The 22,392-nt window shown below is 33.5% G+C and overlaps 1 protein-coding gene across 4 annotated transcripts in view; it reads right to left on the bottom strand.

The window, feature by feature from the left end:
* The window catches only part of Rab5 (RAS oncogene family member Rab5), a 127,776-nt gene that overhangs the window by 33,663 nt on the left and 71,721 nt on the right, over positions 1-22,392 (bottom strand). For all 4 annotated transcript variants that reach the window (XR_012755192.1, XR_012755191.1, XM_075356609.1 and 1 more), the window contains exons 3-4: positions 19,940-20,091; positions 6,932-7,148 (exon numbers count right to left, since the gene is read on the bottom strand). Coding sequence is in view for 2 of the 4 variants with exons in the window: in XM_075356609.1 (XP_075212724.1) it covers positions 6,932-7,148; positions 19,940-20,091 (369 nt within the window). In the remaining 2 variants the exon portion in view is untranslated. The remainder of the gene's footprint in view (positions 1-6,931; positions 7,149-19,939; positions 20,092-22,392) is intronic.

A 22,392-nucleotide genomic window follows, 5' to 3' on the forward strand; every position in this document is an offset into this window, starting at 1 on the left:
AGACACATACCTTCTTTGTTAACCTGCAATTCTACTTTGACTGCCACAAAATTTAAATCATTTTTAAAACATGCTACACAGTGATTAAATTTATGTTATAAAAGCTTCTATAACGATCTGTTTGGGATACAAAATACAAATAACTCACCACACCTTTTCTTTTGTATACATGTTATACAAGTTGTTAAACTCTTTAGTTCAGAAATTAAGCTTGATCTTAATTAGCAGTTCTAACTAGCAAACAAGGTCTGATTTTTCAGCTAACAATTATCTCAATAGTGTAGTACAGAGTGGCACAGAGAAACAGGAAATTTTGAATTTGATGTAGGCAACCATATTGGTGTACCATAAGTGGGAGAAAGATGATAAACTATAGAGCATTAACAGATATTTAGTTGTGATGGGGTAGTGGAATGGTGTAAGCATGCGGTTGCCATAAGGGCATTTTACTGACATGGTGACAGTGTGACAGCTGCAAAGAGTGTGACAATGTGCACTCTATGAAGAGTGTTTTGGCGACACTGTGAGATCCCATGCTGCAGCTAATTTCATTCTTCACAAGCAATCAAAACCTGGGTTCATAACTTTGAAGAGACTAGTCTAGGACTAAAAAAACCCCAAAAAATGTTGATGCCGTCAAATGCTGTAGTGGTAAGGAGTCCTCATAGAGGCAGTTTTCTGCACCGAACAATGTCATTGGAGCTCAGACATTAGAGCTTGTAAAGAATAATCAATAACCTGAAATTTCATCCTTACAAAATTCAAACTGTCGAAGAACTGAAACCTAACGATTGTGTATTGTGTCTACAATTTTGTAAAAAACTGTTGTCTGAAATCAATGAAAATGCTAACTTACTGAAAATCTCTGGAGGTCAGATGAAACCCATTTTTACTTAAGAGGATATGTGAATAAGCAAAACTTCCATTACAGGACACAAACAAACCCTGCTCAGCTTCACCAGCATCCATTTTACTGTGCTAAACTAATTATATGGTGTGCAGTTTCGTGTCATGGAGAAATAGGCCCTCACTTCTTTGAAGATAAAGGGGACTCTGCTGTCACTGTGACAACTCAACGTTGTGTTGATAAGTTAGAGACATTTTTTGTTCCTAGGCTCCATTCTCTTCCAATCTTAACCTTCAGCAAAACTGGTTTCGACATGACGGAGCCAACTCACACATTGTTCAACAGTGTATGGCAGCAGTGAGATGTTTATAGGATTGCATAATTTCAAGGATTGCTAACATCGCTTAGCCGTTCGTCTCCAGATCTTTTGGTCTGTAATATGTTACAAATAGAATATTACAGATTGGGACATCTGAAGAGTGCTGTGTACCAGACTAGACCAAAAAACTTTATCCAACTCAAAACACAGATTAAAGAAGACATCACCAACATCCCGGAGAACATATTGTCATCAAATATAAACTAAAAAATTAAAAAGAAAATTTCCGGATTTTAGTAAGTATATTATAACTACAGCAAATAAAAAACCTATGTATTTTGGCAACCATCCTGAATGTGTAAAAATAATAATACTAATTATTTTTTTTATCATTAGTCATTTGAGTGGTTTGAGACGATTCTGAATTTCATTTTATTCTATATTAATTTCATATCTTCAATGTATACCACCTACATTCAACATCCTCAATTTAAGTTTTATAGATTCTAACGTTTCCTCACTCTTCCAAGTTTTATACATCCGTCCAAAACAAAATAAAATAATTCTGGATAACTTTTTTTATATTATCCACCAAGTTCTTAGTTTTACATGTTTCTCACACAGATGAATATCTTCTCCAGTCTTTTAAAGCCTCTTCATTTTATATACAATCAAACTAGATAATTTTTCCGCCTGTAACAGTACCATTTAAAAATCATTTCTTTTTCCAGTTTTTCTCCTTCCCTGTTTCATTACCAGACTGTAACTCATACAGACTATATACTATAAGATATTATACTAAGATTGGATTTTTATTTATGTATTCTTTTTTAATTCCTAAACCTGTATTCAATAAATTATCCATCCATCTTCTGAATAACTTACGATTTATATAGTTAGCTGAACTACCAAACTCAATTTTCTGCACTACATTTTTAAACTGATAAAATTAAATTTGAACATTTAAGCTGTAAAATACATTACATGACACATATAAGCCAATAGAACGTATATTCTACTGTTACATTATACATTATAACCATATAATGATTTACAAAAAGGGAAAAGATTTACTAGTATAACAAAAAAACCCATTTTTATAACTTGCAATTTGAATGCAAGTTTGTAATTTGGAAATGAGAACAAATAATAATATATACTAAAAGAAAAATTATAGAAAAACAATATAAATTAAAAGAAATTCCATTCCAACCTGCCTGAAAATTACAAACAGAACCCATATTGAAATTTTAATTAATAATTATCTTCTTTCTAGAGAAACAGAAATTAACATTAATTTAATTATTCATGATTAAATAACTTTCTTTCTTTCTTTTTCCTGTTTAGCCTGTTTACCGTTTAGATAATTCTTCAGAGGATGATATGTATGAGTGTAAATGAAGTGTAGTCTTGTATATTCTCAGTTCGACCATTCCTGAGATGTGTGGTTAATTGAAACCCAACCAACAAAGAACACCGGTATCCACGATCTAGTATTCAAATCTGTGTAAAAATAACTGGCTTTACTAGGACTTGAACGCTGGAACTCTCCTTCCAAATCAGCTGATTTGGGAAGACGCATTCACCACTAGACCAACCCGGTGGTCTCATGATTAAATAACTAGCCAGAGCTCACTTTGCTCGCGCAAACATCTAACCAACGGGACTCTGCCTCCTGGACCCACAACACGTTCATATCCTCATGTTTGTGAGAACATTAAGTATTTTATTGAAATATTTTAGAAAATAAATATTAGCATTTCTCCACAATAAACTTATTGTAGTGATTTTTTAGCTATAGCTCCATTTATTGACCTGCAACTTATTCTCCGCATTTATCGCTCCACCTTGCTGCTCCGCCTGGCTTTGCTGGGCTTCACAGCCAGGCATCGCTTTACTCTGCTCTTTGGGGCGTAAAAGGAGATTCAGTTTTTGAAAACTGATTTATATATCGTAATCGTGTAAAAATACATAATTTTAACTTTAGTTGTAAAATTCACTAAACTTTTACAAAATAACTGTGACTGTATTCTACACAACCCATGAGGTACAGCCAAACATTAGTTTCTTTTAGACATGATTCATTTTGCATGCCTCACATTAACTGCATATTATAAAAAATTACTGTAATCAAAAAATGTTTACTATTGGTTTTTCTGGTACTTTTATTCAATTTTTTTTTATTCTATTTCATAATTTTACTGAAACAGAATGACTAGATAACCGGACATTAACACTCAATATGGTAAAAAATAAACCATTTGAATTTTTAAAATTGGCCATACCATCTCACAGATATAACTGAATTTTGGAATAAGAGAATGCTTGGATAATCAAGAGTATAAAAGAAAAACATAAAAACCACCCTTGCAGTAAATAGCAACTTTATGCCGAATTAAATTTTTTGTATACCTATGGGATCCTTAATCTTGCATTTCAAAGTAATCAGCTCCTTTTACATATATATACTAGCTCTATCCACCACGCTTCGCTGTGGCACATTGTGGTTGCATGGATGAGAAATGAGAAACAAAACAAAGCATACATTTCATAGAAGTTTAATTTTGCAATACTTGTGGATATACAATATTTTTTTGTTTTTCCACTGTCTGCTCACAGCTGCCCATTTGAGAAGCAATCCTCATCTAAATCTAAACCACACAATTCTAAAGATTGACCTTGAGCTTTATTGACTGTGACTGCAAATGCCAATTGAATTGGGAATTGCAATCTTTTAAATTAAAATGGTGTATCGGTCGGGATTATGGGTATTTGAGGAATGAGGACATCTTCACCTTTGAAAGGCCCCGTGTTAAAATCGTTGCTTCCACCACGTTATTCATCAATTTCTTAACTGCAAGTCGCGTGCCATTGCAGAGTTTTGGCTGATTAATATTCCGCAACAGGATAATTGTAATTTTTTGATCGAACCGTTGCTAGAATCAATCTAATGAGGAATGTTTTCCCAGTTCCTCCTGGTGCATCCAAGAAGAAGGTCCTCCCAACTCCGTCATTTATCATTTGCATTATGCGATCATAAATGCCTTTCTGTTCACGCGCTAATTTGGGAATGTTTGATTGGACATATGACTGAAGATCACCAATGTTGTAACTCTGTTCACGGCGTAAATCCACATCAAATGAAGCAATCGCAGCTCGGGTGGGTGCTGGCTGAATTGACTAAGAACTTTATTTGCAATAGCTAAGCACTTGTCTTCAATATTTATCAATGCTTTGTTGTAAATGCCTTCTGTAAATTCCATGGTCATATTGGTATTTTCTAGGCGTACTCTATGCAAAATATCCTCAGCCATATGCGATCGATATCTTTCCCATAACTCTGTGGGAGATGAAGGTAAGCAAGCGATCAATATAATTGCGAATAATGTGCGAATTTGGTTTGGATGTGCAGTGTTGCACGCATCATTAATACATATATCCCACTGTTGGTCGTTTTCTAATAAATTCAGAGCTTGGTGAAAGACGCACCTCAATCACGACACGATCACACAAAAGTACCTCGATTAAAGTGAATATTTAATTCAGATTGTATAATAATCTGAATCAGATGCAAGTGGATATGTTTTGTTTTTTTTTGTTAATAAACAATGTAATTGGGAACAGGTATTGTTTCACATGTGACTGTGGTTGTCATTAGATATTATGGAGAGTGTTCGCCTCGCTGTCACTGGTACATAGATGACCGTTAAAAAAACTGTTTTCTCCCGGTCGCAGGTATGTGACTGATGCGAAAAATAGATAAAAACAATCTTTGATGCGGGTTATATATCGTGCTAAAATTTGAGCTGAATCGGTGCAGAACATTTTGAGTTTTTGAAGCGTACACAAACGAACTTAACATTTTTATATATAAAGATTTGTGGGCTGTGAAAAAAGCCCTTAAGTCGTGCGAAAAAACACATCATTTTAAATACTTACAAAAGCAGAGTAATGCTTACAAATTACAGAATAATCAAACGGCGTTGATTTCAGATGTTAATTAACTGCTAACGTAAGTAGAAGTTGTGCTGCTTCAGTGTACAATGTGATTCTCGAGTATGAATCTACTAATGAATTACGGTCTCCAAAGAAAACAAAACCTTGCAGGTCAATTGAGAAAAAGGTGAGATTTTGATAAAAACGCGATTCGTAAAAAAATTACACAAATTTGAATTATTTAGAAATAGTTTAGCGGTGTATTATATCCTTTGGAAGAGAATTCGGTTATTGTCTTCGACAACGCCTCTTATCATTAAACGAAAAGAATTCCAGCAGTGTTATAGAAAATCAATGATATCAAAATGGGGCTTAGTTCAAAAGGAATAATTTTTGAAGAGGTTTAAGTTAATGTTCAATCATTGCAAAGGGTTTCGCGTATTAAAAGTAATTATAGTCTGTATAAAATTGGTTTGACACACAACGCCATATTGGTAAGTTGTGTTTTTATTTGGCTCCTAACGAATATGTTTGCCGGCCTCCGTGGCGCGAGTGGTAACGTCTCGGACTTTAATTCGGTGGTTCCGAGTTGGAATCCCGGTCAGGCATGGCATTTTCATACTCTATAAATCATTCATATCATCATCTGAAGCAATGCATAACTGTGGTTTCGGAGGTTAGAAAAAACAAAAAAAAACGAATACTTAGTTGTGTGGTTTCAGTGTTGCTATTTGTGAATTTTGTTCTTTTACATAGCAAAGAACGCTAAATTACCAAAAAACGATTGTTTGGTCATATATACGTAAAAAAATAACCTTTTTTTGGTCATTATATAGGGATATTTTATTTTCTGTGTATTTGGTTTTGACTTTTTTTGTTTGCATAGTCTTAAGTCTATCTGGGCTATAAGAAAGTTGGGTGTTTTATTTTATTTACTGTAAGTCATACTTCTTGGTGGCTTTTTTTTTTGTTTTGGTGTTTTTTTTTTTTTTAATAAATACAGATGTTTTAGCTGTTAAATATAATTCAAAGAAATTTGTTACTTAATCAGTTGTGATTTTGTTTACATTGGCAACGGCCATACGGGCTCTTTGTGATTGGTCGTTGTGTTTGACAGCGGCCATCTTGCATTGATCTGATTGGTTTTCCTTTGTTTACATTTCCATCTGATTTATTAGCCTCTTAATTATTAAAAAACTGTACAAATTAAAAATAGATTTATTAAAAATAGATGAAAACAATCTTTGATGCGGGTTATATATCGTGCTAAAATTTTTTTTATCGTGTTTTTTTTAATAAAATACAGATGTTTTAGCTGTTAAATATAATTCAAAGAAATTTGGTCGTTGTGTTTGACAGCGGCCATCTTGCATTGATCTGATTGGTTTTCCTTTGTTTACATTTCCAAATTAAAAATGTACAAATTAAAAATAGATAGATAGATTTATTAAAAATAGATGAAAACAATCTTTAATGCGGGTTATTATACATCATGCTAAAAATTGACCTCAATCGGTGAAGAACATTTTGAGTTTTTGAAGCCGTACACAAACGAACTTAACATTTTTATATATATACATTATGAATAATTGTGACTATATGCTTTGTTAAATAATTATGAGATAGTAAATTGAAACGCAAAAGAACAGCTTAAGTAAAGAATCCTACAAAGTACAACATTATTCTTCAATGTAAAAAAACAAACACAGAGTCTTCAAAAAATGGCCAATAATAAACTTAATTTAAAAAACAAAACAAAATTTAACTACACAGAAAAAAATAAATATAAGAACAGACATAACTTTGTAAAATCATAATTTAATACGCACCAATAGCAAGAAATATATCGTTTACATTCATAGCAGTCTTAGCTGACGTTTCCATAAACAGAAGACCGTTTTCTTCAGCATATGTTTGTGCCTCATCATACTCGACACTCCTTTTATTAGCGAGATCTGCCTTGTTCCCAGCAAGTGCAATTACAATCGTAGGAGAAGCCTGTCTCTGTAATTCTTTAACCCATGTTTTTGCCCTACCAAAAGTATCCTGGAATAAAATTTGGAATAAACTAATTACAAATAAGATTAAAGATTTTTAAAACTATTTATAACAAATCAAAATGAAACTACAAAAACTTTTTGTCGAACACAGAAAATGAACTAGTTTTGTATTTTCTGTTTAATTTTGATTCATTACATCTTTTTCAATTTTAGTGAATTAATATTTTAAATTATTACTAAAAAAATTAATAACATTTTTAGTAACCATCAACATAACATTTTATTCCATCAGTTGAGGAAAAAACATCATGACATAAAACATTTACATTGAAATAAAAATGTGGTAATCTGAGCATAGCAACACAAAATTTTTATTAATCAATAAAAAATATTTTATTGTCATTTTCTTATATCAAATAGTAACTACTCAAATATTTGTAATTAAATTTACATACAAAAATATGTTGTTAATTTAAATGATTTAATTTTAATATCTAATAACACTTAGAAAAAAAAATTTTAATTTTCTCTAAGCGTGATACCATTTTTTGAATTGCTTTTTTGCGTATATTACAGATCTGTAAATACAATTTTTCTATCACCACTTTTAAACTATACTTGGATAAATCTATGAAAAGGCGCCAGTCCTCAGGTTTATGAACTTGTCCAAGTGCAACATGAGCTCATCAATATTTGTGTAATATACATATATTACATATATGTGTAATATATTACACATATATGTAATATTTGTGTATTATTTTCATCAATAAAATACTAAGAAAGTTCCTTTTGTCAGCTTCCAACCCTGTATTTTTTAAAGTAAATTCCAACCTTGCAGTCTTGATCCTAACAGCTTGGCTTGATTTTTTGATAAACTTAAATCCCTAGCAGTCATTTAATTCACCTTGTGATATAAGATGTGGCTGATTGGAAGATAATTCAAAATCAAAATCATTGTTGCCTTCTTCGGTAGTGCCTGATTCTTCATTGATTCTTTCAAAATATACATTCACAGGTGGCTCAGGAACTGGAATAATTTCACTGTGAAGTACATGCTTGATTGCAGATTGCAATGAAGGATATTTTATAGTGTTTCGATTGTTTAGAAATTCCAGACACACGTGTTAAACAAAAGTAACAATCGGTTACATGATCCTTTGGTTCACGCCAAACCACAGGTACACAAAATGGCCTTCCATGAACCGTTCAGCCGTCCTCTTAAATATACAGAACAATTAGTGCATATTACATGAGGAGCCCATGTCTTATCCTGATCACCAATTTTACAATGAAAGTACAAATGATATAATTTTTTAATTAGAGGTATAATGTTTTTTTTCTATTTCATTTTACAGTAAACTCACCACATACATAACAAAAGGCATCCACATCATTTACACAATTTCAAGGCATTATGACACTGTACTGTTAACAAGCTTAAGACAGCAATAAGACTGAACAAAATTAATTTATTCCTAAATCCAGTGCTAAATACACACAACAGCTATGTTTTCAGCTACATGTTTTGACCTGCACAGACATGGTTAATCTTGTCCATGAAGGCTCACTCTTCAGTATTAGATATGAAGTCATAATACTTGACTATGATATGTATACAAGGTGTGTGAGAAAAGTAATAAGATTGGTAACACTGCGAACAATCTGGCACCGCTGTCTACCGGTCTGTGCTAGACCAGTTTGCTCATCCCTTCCACATGCTCAGTACGAGTTTCAACTTCATTCAGCCAACACATTATTTTTGACAGTGCCATCAGTGAAGTTGAATTTTTGTTGTGTGTTATGAAAATGATGGGGCATCGGAATTTAGAGCAATGTTGTCCAATCAAGTTTTGTGTTAAACTTGGGGAATCCGTGAGTGTGACCTTTGAAAAGTTGAAACAGGCCTATGGGGAACATTGTTTATCAAGATCACAAATTTTCCGCTGGCACAAATCATTTTTGGAAGGCCGAGAACACTTGAAGATCAACCTCCCTCAGGGAGACCTCAAAATCAACTTCAAAATCTGACAAAAACATTGATCGTGTGAGGATTCTTGTGTGATCAGACGGTCGTTTAACAATAAGGATAATGAGTGAAGTAAAATTTAAACACTTTCACCGTGCATCAAATTTTGACAGACTATTTGGACATGTGAAAGGTTTGTGTGAAATTGTTGCCGAAAAACCTCACAATGGAACAGAAGGACAATCGAAGAAACGTGTGCATTGATCTTCTTGAGAGGATTGACAATGACCAAGAATTCTTCAATCGTGTGATCACAGGTGATGAATCCTGAATATTTGAGTAAGATCCTGAAACAAAGCTGCAATGTGAAGAGTGGCATGCTCCGTCATCTCCTAGACTGAAAAAATGTCAAATGAGCAAATCAAAGATCAAAACCATGCTGATTTGCTTTTTTGACAGTAGGGGTATCGTACATAAAGAATTCGTTCCTCCAGGACAAACTGTCAACCAAGTGTTTTACAAAGGTGTCCTTGAAAGGCTAAGGAAAAGAGTGATTCACGTGAGACCAGACATTGCAGACAAGTGGATGCTTCATCATGACAATGCCCCGTATCACCCGGCCATTTCCATCAGGGAATTTTTTACCTCAAAACTCATTCGTACGGTTCCTCAACCCCCCTATTCACCTGATTTGAGTCCTTGTGACTTTTCCTTTTCCCAAAATTGAAACATGTCTTAAAAGGACGTCATTTTGGAACTCTAGAGAACATTCAAAAGACTGTAAGCGACCAGTTAAAAGCCCTACCAGTTGAAGCCTTCCAGCGCTGCTACCAGGAGTGGGAACAACGACTCCGCCGGTGTATAGCTGCCCAAGGGAACTACTTTGAAGGGGATAATATTGTTGTTTAAAAAAAATAAAAACTTTGGTAAGTAAAAAGTCAGTCTCATTACTTTTCTCACACACCTCGTATATACTATAAATCTTTGCCTGGTATTGTTTATTTATAGCTTATAAATTATGTTAACAAAGTTAATAAATAAAAAATGACCTAAAAAAATACAATATAAGAGCTTAAAATGCTAACTGTATGTTGAAAATGAAAAAAATCCTATTATAATTTAAAATTTTTCAAAAATGGTGGGTGATAGAAAGATTCTGAGTTCATATTCCTTTTCAGTATTAAAAAAAACATATTAATATCGTATTATGTTTATCAAACATTTAGATAGACAAAAATTATGTTTATCAGTGTAAGCGTTACTATCCTAAAGGGCAATACAATTTACCTTTTATATAACTAAAAAACAATGTTAATAATTGTTAATGTTTAGCTAAAATCTTATTTGTTTAAAAGCAAACAATGCAATTTCAAAAGCATGAGAGTATGTCTATATGATAATGTATAAGTAGATTAAAACAGAAACTGAGTTCTAGGCGATCCAGAAACTCAATGTTATAGTAATTCCTGCTGTCTGGGAGACAAAAGAATATGTGTCAATTTGGGTAAAAGATTTGTTAAAAAATAATGTGTACATTTTAACTGAAAATTACTTCTGTTACTTTAATCTACATATCCTTAAAAAAATGTGCAAAAATAAAACAATCATATAAAAAATGAACATATTAAAATTTCATGAAAATTATTTATGAGAAATTAATATTAAACATTTTAAAAATCTAATATAATACCTATTATTATTATTCTTAAAACCAACAATCTCATAATCCTTAATCGCACAATAAAACCAATCCCTTAATTTACTAAAATAAGTAGATGAAATTCAGAGAAAAGGAATGTTTACTGCTCTTATATTCAAACAAATTTTTTAACCTGCTCCCTTCATCATACTCAAATCATGTTTTTGTAACATGAATTTAGTTAAATAGTGAGGGGGTTGAGAAAATTGGATTTAAAATATTTATTTCAAAATTTTAGAACAAGATTTCTGTTACTATATATTTTAATGTTAACTGTGCGAATGGTCAGTTATAATTATTACATTATTTAATAAATTATGTCAAATTTTCAATATTAATCAAATAATTTTCTGGCATAATTCAGATAATTTTTATAGGCATGCAAGTTTTTTTTATAGTGATATAATAATAGAAAAATTGTAAAATTCTATAGAGAAAATGTATAATTTATTAAAAAAAATATAAAATTTGGAAACCAAGAATTAGAAATAAAAGTAAATGAAGTAGCCACAACAGATAAATTAATGCATTTAAATGAGAGTAATATGAAAATATACGAGGTCTGTTCAGAAAATAACTGAACTTTATCTTTTATAATCTTTATTAATTTTACAGATTACTGGTCCTAGTACCCTTCAAAGTACTCCCTCCAATATTCACACACTTTTTCCAGCAGTGTTTCCAGTTCACGAATACAGTCCTGGATAGCTTCATTTGAAATGGCCTTTAAAAGGTCCATGACGAATCTGCTCTTTAATTTCATCAATAGTCTCAGAACGGCATCCTTACATCAATGATTTTAATTTCAGAAATAAGGAAAACTGCAAGGTGCCAAGCAGGGTTCCCACCAAATTTTAAGATTCGTTTTTCCTGACTTCTACTAACCAATTTTGTAAAAATTTCCTGACTCTCATAATGTTATGCTATTGCTATTTACTCTGCAAAATATATAACATTTTATTTTTTTGCAGCCTCCACCAATCCAGTCTAACTCGCACCTTTTTTTATTATTATTAATGTCTACTTAACGTTCTTTCTGTTGGTCGGTCATCAAACGAGGAACAATTACTCAATGCATGTTCAATTTTTCAATCAAAATATCATAGCATGATCTAATTAAGATGCTAACCTCTTATGCAAGTTCTCTGACAGTCAATTGGCGATCTGCACACACCAGATTATTGATTTTCTAAACATGGGTGTCAAGTTGAAGGCCTTCTTGGTCAAGAGTCATTTTCAACTGACTGATAACCACTTTTAAATCGTCATTCTTAATATTGCATACAACCCAGAGCATCATCTCCATAATTCATCATATCTATAATCATCTCCATTGTTTCAAAAGTTGAAATGTTTCTGTGAAAATTTTCCCCAGTTTCATGCAAAATTTTACACTGTACCATTCATTGCCCCTGAAAATTGCACGTTACAAAAATCGCTACTAACACTTAAACACATTTTACTCAAATAATAACACAAAAACTAAATGAGATATCAATAATCCAAGAACATGTCATTACAGAAGAGGTTATGTGGAACACAATGCTGCCAATCGCACGTCACTAAATATCTCCATTGGGGCGTAATCAATAATGTTCGGTTATTTTCTGAACAGACCTCGTATTATGAAACAATTAATGATTGATTGAACTTGGAATCCAAATTAACCAAAACAAGAACTGTTAGAATGGCTACAAAGCAGGACTATTCAGTGTTCACCAGATTTGTTAATAACATAATTGTATAAACTAGCATGATTAAGCAAGGTCTACTATAAACAAGTATTACATAAAACATTTTGAAGGATTATGGCCAAATGTAGATTGCCACCAAACTGAGTTCAGTTCAGAAATGATAGGAATGAAAATGGAAAGTCAGATTGTGGAAGAAAATGTATCACGTTGACAAAATATAATACTGAGAAAACATTTTCTGAACATTAGAAGCAACCCTGCAAACATGTGTTAAAAATGCAACAGAATAATACTGAGCAAACAGAGTTGGTTATATCCAAAATGAAAGGTTTACCCTAGTTAAAAATGACATGCCATTGAATCTCAGTCACTCAAACATTAATGATATAGATAATATGGATGGAAAGAGCTGATAAATTAAAAAAACACTTATCTTTCCTTTCTATTTTTTATTTTTGTTAAAAAAAATTGAAGTATTTAAAACTAAAAATAATAAATAGAATTCAATGGGAAAAAATTAAATTGAGAATATCAAGGGGGTTAGTAAAGGGAAACAGACATGTTTGCAAAACAGTGCATTTACAAGAGTGCTTGTAGCACATATTAGTATTGACATTCCTCTTCCCCCCTGCACAAGCAATCCACCATCATCCTTTGCATCTATTGAGTTTTCAAAACTATTTTACTCCCGTTCATGTGTTTTATTTATGAATTTTATTTTAATTCCTTTTATGAACCTTCTTCAGAAATAGGTCCAGATGCTTTGTTTGCAAGTTATGAGCAGTGAAATTTCACTTCTATTTTCAATCCAAAGGTAAAATTATGGGTTATTAAAATTGTTAGGAAACAAAATATGGAGCAAAATTAGAGTTTAATGTTTCTCACCAATAAAAAATGGGTTGTAGATGGTAAATTCTGTAACTTTTAAGAAAGTTTAGAAAAGTCAGGATCGAAAAACACTCTTTTCTAAAATTAGCGTATTTTAATTTCATAACGCTGGTAAATAAACAATAGATCTCAACAAAATTTGTGAAGAATTTTGATTTTACAAAAATTTTTAATTAAATTCAGTAGAAAACAGATATATAAACTGAAATTAACCAAAACAGTGTGGTTTTAAAATAAATCAAAATTAATTGATATTGAAAAAATTGTGGAAACAAAATTATACATTTGTTACAAACATACTTCTTACAAACTTTATGTTGAAGACTCAAAATAAATAAAAAAGAAGTTAAATGAATAAAAGACCAGTCAATGTAGAGTAGTAATTAAAATTACATAAAACAATTGCTTATTTCAGAAATTATTCTATCAATAATTCAGACGAAGTATAGTTGTGTGGTAAGATGGGACCTAAGGGGATCAAGTTTTCATTGATCTCATAATGTTCATCTGCAATTTTAAAATTAATGTTCATTCAAGCCTTTTTGAAATAATTTTATTTCTGTTTTTCTATTTATTTTTAAATATTTGAATTTTTTCAGTTAGTCGTTTTGTTTTTTATAGTTTAGCAATTTTATTGCTTAGAATGAAAAGTCAACCTATAGTAAACCTGCACTGACCCTCTAGTATCAACAATTTTTTCAGGGCTAGACAGTTAAAGACAGTTTGAAATAAGAAAAAATTGCAAAGAGCCAAGTCTGGCGAATAGGGAGGCTGAAGGACAGTCATCTGACTTTTGGCACAGAATTGATACAGTTGAGTGTGCTGGTGCATTGTCGTGATGAAGGAACCATGAGTTGTCTCGCCACAACTCTGTTCTCTTTTTGCAAATTTTTTCACGTAACCGTTGTAGAATGCCTTGACAGAACACATGGTTCATGAGGAAAAAATTCAAAATGCACAATTCCATTAAAATAAAAAAAAAAACAACAGAGAGCATCACTTTGACATTAAATCGAGACTGATGTGGTTTCTTCAGATATGGAGATCCTATGCCAATCCATTGTGTGATGACTGAACTTTTGTCTCAATGTTGTAGTCGTATACCCAGCTTTCTTCTCCCATTATGTTCCTTTAAATCAATTTTCATCACCATTGGCTTGTTCAAGATGTAGCCAACAAACATCCACCCAATGTTCTTTCTGCTGTTCTGACATCAAATATGGGGCAAACTTTGCTGTAACTTGATGCATGTTCAATTTATCAGTCAAAGTGTTATGCCATGATCTAACTGAGATGCTAACCTCTTCTGCAAGTTCTGTGACAGTCAATTGGCAATTTGCATGCACCAGATTGCTGATTTTCTAAACACGGGTGTCATCAGTTGAAGTCGAAGGCCTTCTCGAGAAGTCATCTTATTTTTTTTTTTTTTGGGGGATGTGTGAAAAATGTTTTTGTGTTATCACCCAGATCAAATATAATATAATAAGTAAAAATTATAAAAAACTAAAACTAGATTAAAATTAAAGTATAAAAAAACTAAAAGCTTAAAAACTAATATCACTAAAAATTTAAAACTATCACATACACAGGAAAAAATGAAAAGCTAAAAAAAAAAGAAAGAAACTTAAAGCTAATAATCACAATCTGAATCTAACAGTAATATAAATTTATTTACAACAAAAAAGTAAAATATAAAAAATTTAACAAAATCTGCAAGGGGTGTAGGGTCCTTCACGGATAACAAAGATTAACATTCTTCTAAAAAACTACAACTAATCTACAAACACTAAATATATATAAATATTACATTTTGTTAAACATTTATTCTCCGTAGGAATAAAAGTACCTGATCTACCACCTGTCATTGCCTAGAGTATGGCAAATGTTTCAGGATAATTTAAATATACAACATAAGGCCATGTAAGATATACAATCTAACAGTAAGTGGCGCATAGATAAACAGCAGTTGCATCTTGCACATAGGGTAGTGGTGCATGTCCTAGTAAAATGAGATACTCGTGTGTGACTCTGGTATGTCCTAACCACAATCGACAGACGACCACTTCCTCATGATGAGTTTTTCTGCACGAGGAGTCTCATGGCAATACAGAATCTTTAACGTGCCAGAGTTTGTTATCAACGGTAGCCATCCAGAAACCTTGCCACTTTGCTCAAAGAGACTGTTTTATACAATTAATAAAAACAGAAGCAGCAACATGAGTGATGAAAGGAAGTTGATTGATACATCTTTAGCATGGAATCTGTACGTTCATTACCTGGAATTCCCACGTGGTTAGGAATCCAATAGAAACTCACTTGTGTGTTGCGATGGTTCAACTCAGCGATTATATAATAGATTTCAGCGACCTAAGAATGTGGCTGTTAAATTATATATGGCAAATTCATCAACAAATAAAGAACGTAAAACAGGTGGTTGCACATATTCAGTAATACTGTTGATGGCTATAGCAAACAAGGTGGTACTTAATACACTTCCTTGAGTTATTCCATTCTCCCTGGTTACGCTACTCAATAAGGTATTTCCAACATGAACACGGAAATTTCGGTCATTTAAGAATCCCCTGATAAATGGAAGCATACAGCTATTGACTCCCCATTGTTTAAGGGTGTTAAGAAACCATGTCGCCAGGCCATGTTGTACCTTCTTAATATCCAAGAAAATAATAACGAGGTGCTGGCGGAATAGGAAAGTGTTTTGAATTACTGCTTCCAGTGACACTGAATGGTTGATTGTCCTTGTCGGAAACCACACTACTCTGGAGATAAAAGTTCATGTCTCTCTAAGTACCTCGTAAGTCTGCAGTTCACCATCTTCTCCATTACCTTGCATAGGTTGCTTGTCAAGGAGATAGGGCGCTAGCTTGAGGGTCTGGCTTTGTCGTTACCAGGCTTAAGAATTGGTATGACAATGGCTTCCGACCAGAAGGGTGCGAAGACTTGTGCAGAGAATAGATCATTATAAACATTCAACGCCGAATGGGGAAGGTGTGACAGCATACTGAGACAAACGTTGTCAGGTTCAGGGTACATGTCACGTGAGTTTGTAAGTGCATGTGACAACTCAGTGAATGCGAATGGAGCATTTAATTCAACAACTGAATCACCAATGTTCAATGATAAACTTTCTATCTGTATCTTGTACCTCTGAAATTCATTACCATATGATGAAGTGAGACACCGAGCGCAAAGTATTTGCTAATATAACCACAGAAGATAATGAAAGAAGTTGTCCTTCACATAGAAGCCCAAGAATAGATTGCTTTAGTGACCTACAAATTGCATGGATCTTTTTCCACACAGTAGATGTGGGAATAGTGCGGGATATGGTGTCTACGTATTTCCTCCAAGACTTCCTCCTAGCTCTAAGAATACCCAACGACATACCACTCTAGCCATAGGTACAAATTAAGATGTTCATCTGTAGGCCCTTACAGAGGGCCTGCCCTCTGTAGGCCCTTTTTTGTAGGCCTGCGGTTAAATTTACACACTGCCTGCCATAGTTTGCTAATAGCGTTCCAGAAATCATCATTCCACCAAGGAACCAAAGGATGTGTAGGGTTTTCTGATGTTTGTGGGATATATCTATTAGCATTCTCAAGTATCGTGGATGTAATAGAGGAAAGTTGATCAAGGATGCCTGCACCACCATCATACTGTAATGGGAAAGCTTCATGGTAACTGTTCCAATCTGCCTTTTCAACAAACCATTTCCATGGCCTTTTTCTCATCTTGTGGTCGACATCAAAAGCAATAATATTTGACCTGTGATCACTGCCGTGAAAGTCATCACAAAAAGACAAATTAAGTTGAAGAAGTAAACTCTGTGAGCATATGGAGAGGTTGATGTTGGACAATGTACCAGATGATAAGAACATGAATGTGTGTGACCCATCATTCAGTAGACAAAGGTCCAAATCTTGTCACACTCTGTTTATCATAATTCCTCGAAAAAAGCAGAAAGTTGAGCCCCAGGAAATAGTGGGCATTGAAGTCTCCTACAATTAACGACAGGAATGGGATTTGTGTGAGAAGATCTTAGATTTCTAGAGCATTGAACTCAAAGTTCGGTGAGAGATATAAATTGCAGATATACAATTTGAAGGGGATAGAGATCTTCACAGCAACAGCAGGGATAAGGATAGCTAGTAGTATCCTTGTAACCAACAGCTCATTCTGCATTAAAATAGCAACCCCACCACTCTCTCTACTGTCTATTAGACGGTCGTATCTACCACAGAAACAGCCTCCAAGTGTTAACATATCTTGTTGTAGAAGATGCATTTCCTGAAAGCACGTGATTAGTGGTTCATATGCACGCACCAACACTCTAATATCCACAGTGCAGGACCAAAGACCTCTAATGTTCCATTGAATATTGTTCATAAGTAAAGGTTGTTATAGATACAGGATTCTGGGAAAATATATAAAAATTTAGTTGTATGTGATCAGGTTTTTCTTTTTCGTATTTTTGATGGTAAGGAACTTCGATGTCCTGGGGTTAGGCAGTTCCTCAACCATATCCTCTAGTGTATGAGGGGATGGAAGAGTAGATTTTGAAGAAGGAAGTCATAGGTGACATCCCAGAAGCGGTGGTTGTGGGAACTCCCTTAACAGGAAGCTTAGTAGATGGCTTACCACCATCCATGATTGTTCTTGATCACAAAGGTAAAACTTTGGAGACAGGTACTTTCAGATGGATCCCACAATTGGATTTGCTAAATGCAACAAACGACTCTTTCTTCATCTTTGTCAGATCTGAAATAGTAGCTGTAAGTGAAGCAACTTGATCAGACAACATCTGAACAAATCTTTTTAGCTTACTGCAGGATCTGCACTGTTGGTTGTCTGCATTCACAGGAATTTTACTAATGTTGCAGCGGGGAAAGAGACATCTGTTTTAACAAGGTTTTGAGAGCTAACTGTCTTTTTATATTCTCTTTGGGCGGCTGGAAAAGAAATCCTTTACTCGGTAGATTTTTAGGATTGCCTTATCTTCTTTAAAAATTGGCAATCCCAAGATCGAACTGAATCTGTACCCGCGCAGTTATCACATGCTTCTTCTTCCTGGCAGTCAGTGTTGTTGTGACCTTCTTTGAGAGATCGAGTGCAAATTGCAGTTTATAAACAAGAAGTTGTGGTATAGTCATACTCCTGTCATTGGAAATATCGTTGTGGGTTGGAGATGAAAGGTTGCTCACGAATCAACAAGTAATCCACCTTAATCTTCTCTAGTGGTACCGGAAGATTAAAGTTAATACAAAAGGGAAGGTGTTGGTTCTTCCACTCCGTCCTTCTGTTTCGTTATTCGTTTCACCTCCAAACTTCCTGATAACAAAGTTCATAAGCTATTTCAATTATAACCATCTCCAGAATCTCAAATTTTTGCAGCAGCAAAAAATTACCACTCGGCTGGTATTTAGTGACTTGTGGTATTTTGTGTCCCATGAGTATCAGTAATATAATGGACCACTCAAGCAGAGCGCACGCATACTGGAGATAGAGATACATACAACTGGGTTCAACCAGATGCCCAAAGGACATTGTTGTTGTTATGGAGTTGCATTTCATAAGATGTCATAACACCACAGAGTGTAAATGTAAAAAGAAACAGTGTAGGATGTTGTTGTGAAGTTGTGTAAGGGTATATGTTGTAATTTGCGTAGTGTTTTTGGCATTTATTTGTGTGTGTGTGTGTGTGTGTGTGTGTGTGTGTGTGTGTGTATGTGAGTGTGTGTGTGTGTATGTGTGTGTGTGTGTGTGTGTATGTGTGTGTGTGTGTGTGTGTATGTGTGTGTGTGCAGTGTTAAGTGTTCTGCAGCTCTGGGTGTAGTCTGAAGAAGAACTGCAAAAGTTAGGGCTGTGGAGTTCCATCCCCAAAGTCTTAAAGAATAAGACTCCCCATCAGAGCTGTTTCATATTGACAGTTCAAATATTTAGAGATGAAAACAAAATAAATTATCTACTATTTTTTTATAATTATCGCACTATTATAGATGTCCAGACATATGATACCATCCCAATATGCCAATGACACATGTACACACACATAGGACTTATTAGGAAAAAATGAGGAGTGAAGTAACTATTGCCTTCTTTGCAGAGTTAAATATATTGTTGAACTTCAGTATGCAAAGCCAAAAACAGATTAAAAGTACACTTTTTATATGCAAGGATTGCTTACAGCAATCTTTAGAGTGGTGCCTTTCAAAAATCAAAATCATGAGTTACAAGAAAACATAATCAGTTCATGATAGTAGTGAGATAATGAAGGTAAAGAGGAAAAATTAATTATATTCATATATTACAGATAAAAATTTATAATGCTCATTCTTATAGGAGTTTAATATCTAGATAAAGGGTATAGTAAAGTCTTAGCTGCAATATTCAATGTGAATCAGTACTGATGTTAAAGCTTAAAAATACATAGCAATGAAAATAATGTCTTGAAAAAAAAATTATAAATAAATAAAATAATTAATTAATAATGTCTAAAATAATTCAGATGAAAAGCTGAAAATTCAATGATTAAAACAAGAAAATTTTGGCCAATTTAGAGGTGAAATTACCTGATTTGTAATATCATAAACAACAATAGCTGCTTGGGCCCCACGATAATACATGGGAGCTAAGCTGTGGTACCGTTCTTGGCCAGCTGTGTCCCAGATCTCAAACTTAACTGTTGTTTCATCCAAGCACACAGTCTGCGTCAAAAATGCAGCTGTAAAATAAGCAAAGTCTTTCGATATTAAACATAAATCACTGTAAATTTTACATCAACTAAAATTCAAAGATTACAATAATAATTTTGAAGTACAGTAAAGAAAAATTACAGATAAGAAAAATTTTACATAAAACTTAGCAATAAGATTCTTTTGGTTAGTAGTAAAAAATACTACATAAAACTTAGCAATAAGATTCTTTTGGTTAGTAGTAAAAAATACTAACTGGATGAGCTTACTACTACAATGAAAAAAATATCCTCTAGAATTGTACATGCATGGGCACATAAAATCAAAAAGGTAAATACGGAAACCAATTTTATAAATATTGAAATAGAATCTTACTGATTTTCAGTCAATGATACTTCCAACATTATGACCAAAAAATAAACACCACAAAATCTAGTCCAGAAGAAAAATATAACTATTACAACTTTTAATTACTCTTTTAAAACATAAAAAGTATATGTACACTTGTAAAATACAATAATTGGTATAAATATTAATATTTTTAAGCCCAGCCGGGCTGGTCAAGTGGTTAACTAGTATAGCAAATCAGTTGTTTTAACAGCTGATTTTGAAGTCGAAGGTTCTGAGAATCAAATCCTAGTAAAAATTAGTTGCTTTTATAGATCTGAAAACTAGACATTGGATACCAGTGTACTTTGGTGGTTGAGGTCCAATTAACCACACATCTCAAGATTGTTCAGCCCAAGTCTGTAAAAGAGTAGACATCATCCTCATCTGATTGGGCTGAGGGGAGGTTTCTTATTATTCACTTGTTGAAGAGACTGCAACGTACACATTACGAAAATAGAATATTAATTTTTAAGTCAACATAATTACAGGGTGGTGCTGAAAAACAGAAAATATTGAATCTGATGTTGGCAGCCCTATAGGTGTACTGTGCATGGTTGAAAGATGTTAAACTGTAGAGCAATAACAGACATTTAGTTTGTGATGGAGCAGAGGAATGGTGTAGTAGAGCATGCGGTTGCTGTAAGGGTGTTTTACTGATATGGTGACAGTGTAACAGCTGCAAACAGATTGTTTCAGCGACACTGTGAGATACCACCCTGCAGTCAAGTTCCTTCTTCAGAAGCAATCAGAACTTGGGTTCATAACTTTGAAGAGACTTGTTCAGCTTTGAAAAAAGCCTAGGTCACGCACGTATTGTCTGTACATAGACCAGAAAACATTGATACCGTGAAAAGCTGTAGTGGTAAGGAGTCCTTGTTGTTCAGTGCAGAAAACTGCTCATCATTGAAGCATGCAAAGAATACTCCATAACCTGAAATTTCATCCTTACAAAATTCAAATTGTCCAAAACCTAATGATTGTGTAGTGCATCTACAGTTTTGTGAAAAACTGTCTTTTAAAATCAATGAGAATGCTAACTTTATTGAAAATCTTTGGATGTCAGATGAAGCCCATTTTTACTTAGGATACATAAATAAGAGGAACTTCCATTACTGAGCACAAACAAACCTTGCTCAGCTTCACCAGCAACTGTTATAGAGTGATAAACTCACTGTATGGTATGCTTTTTCATGTTGTGTGGTGATAGCCCCTTACTTCTTTGAAATAAAATGAACGGGGCTCTGCTGTCACTGAACGAATATGATGTTTCTGCTGTCATTAAATATGATGAAGGGGGCTCTGCTGTCACTGTGACGTCTCACCGTCGTGTTGACATGCTACACATTTTTTGCTCCTAGGCGCTCCATTCTCTTCCAAATCTTGACCTTCAGCAAAACTGGTTTCAACATGAAAAGAGCCACCTCATATATCAAGTAATGTTACTTCTCTGCACACAGATTTATTTATGAAAACAGATTTATGAAATTAAAAAATTTCCATAATGATCAGTTTCCCTGCTACAGTAATAAGATTATTATTATATCAGAATTCCACTCATTAAAAGAGGGCATAACATGGGAAAAACATCTAAAAAGTAATAATATTTTCACAGCATCAAGCTAAAAGTTAGATATTCAATATTTCAGCAAACTGATAATAACATCCAAAGTTACTCAACCCCGTTTAATGTAAACTGCTATAAATAGTTAACAGTGTGAAATAAAAATGAGCAAAGATACATGTTAGTGTGTTTGGGTGAGAATATATTTACTGTTAAGTATTAGCGAATGTAAATGGAACAGTGTATTTAAAATGGTAGGGAAATAATGGAGAATGAATTACATACTTTGACATCCATAACAGGCAGAAGAATATTGACTTTTGACATACATATCTTATTTACTAAATATAATTAATATCTTCCCAACTCCGTTAGATAC

Source organism: Lycorma delicatula, chromosome 2, assembly GCF_047948215.1.
Source record: "Lycorma delicatula isolate Av1 chromosome 2, ASM4794821v1, whole genome shotgun sequence".
NCBI classification, from domain to species: domain Eukaryota; kingdom Metazoa; phylum Arthropoda; class Insecta; order Hemiptera; family Fulgoridae; genus Lycorma; species Lycorma delicatula.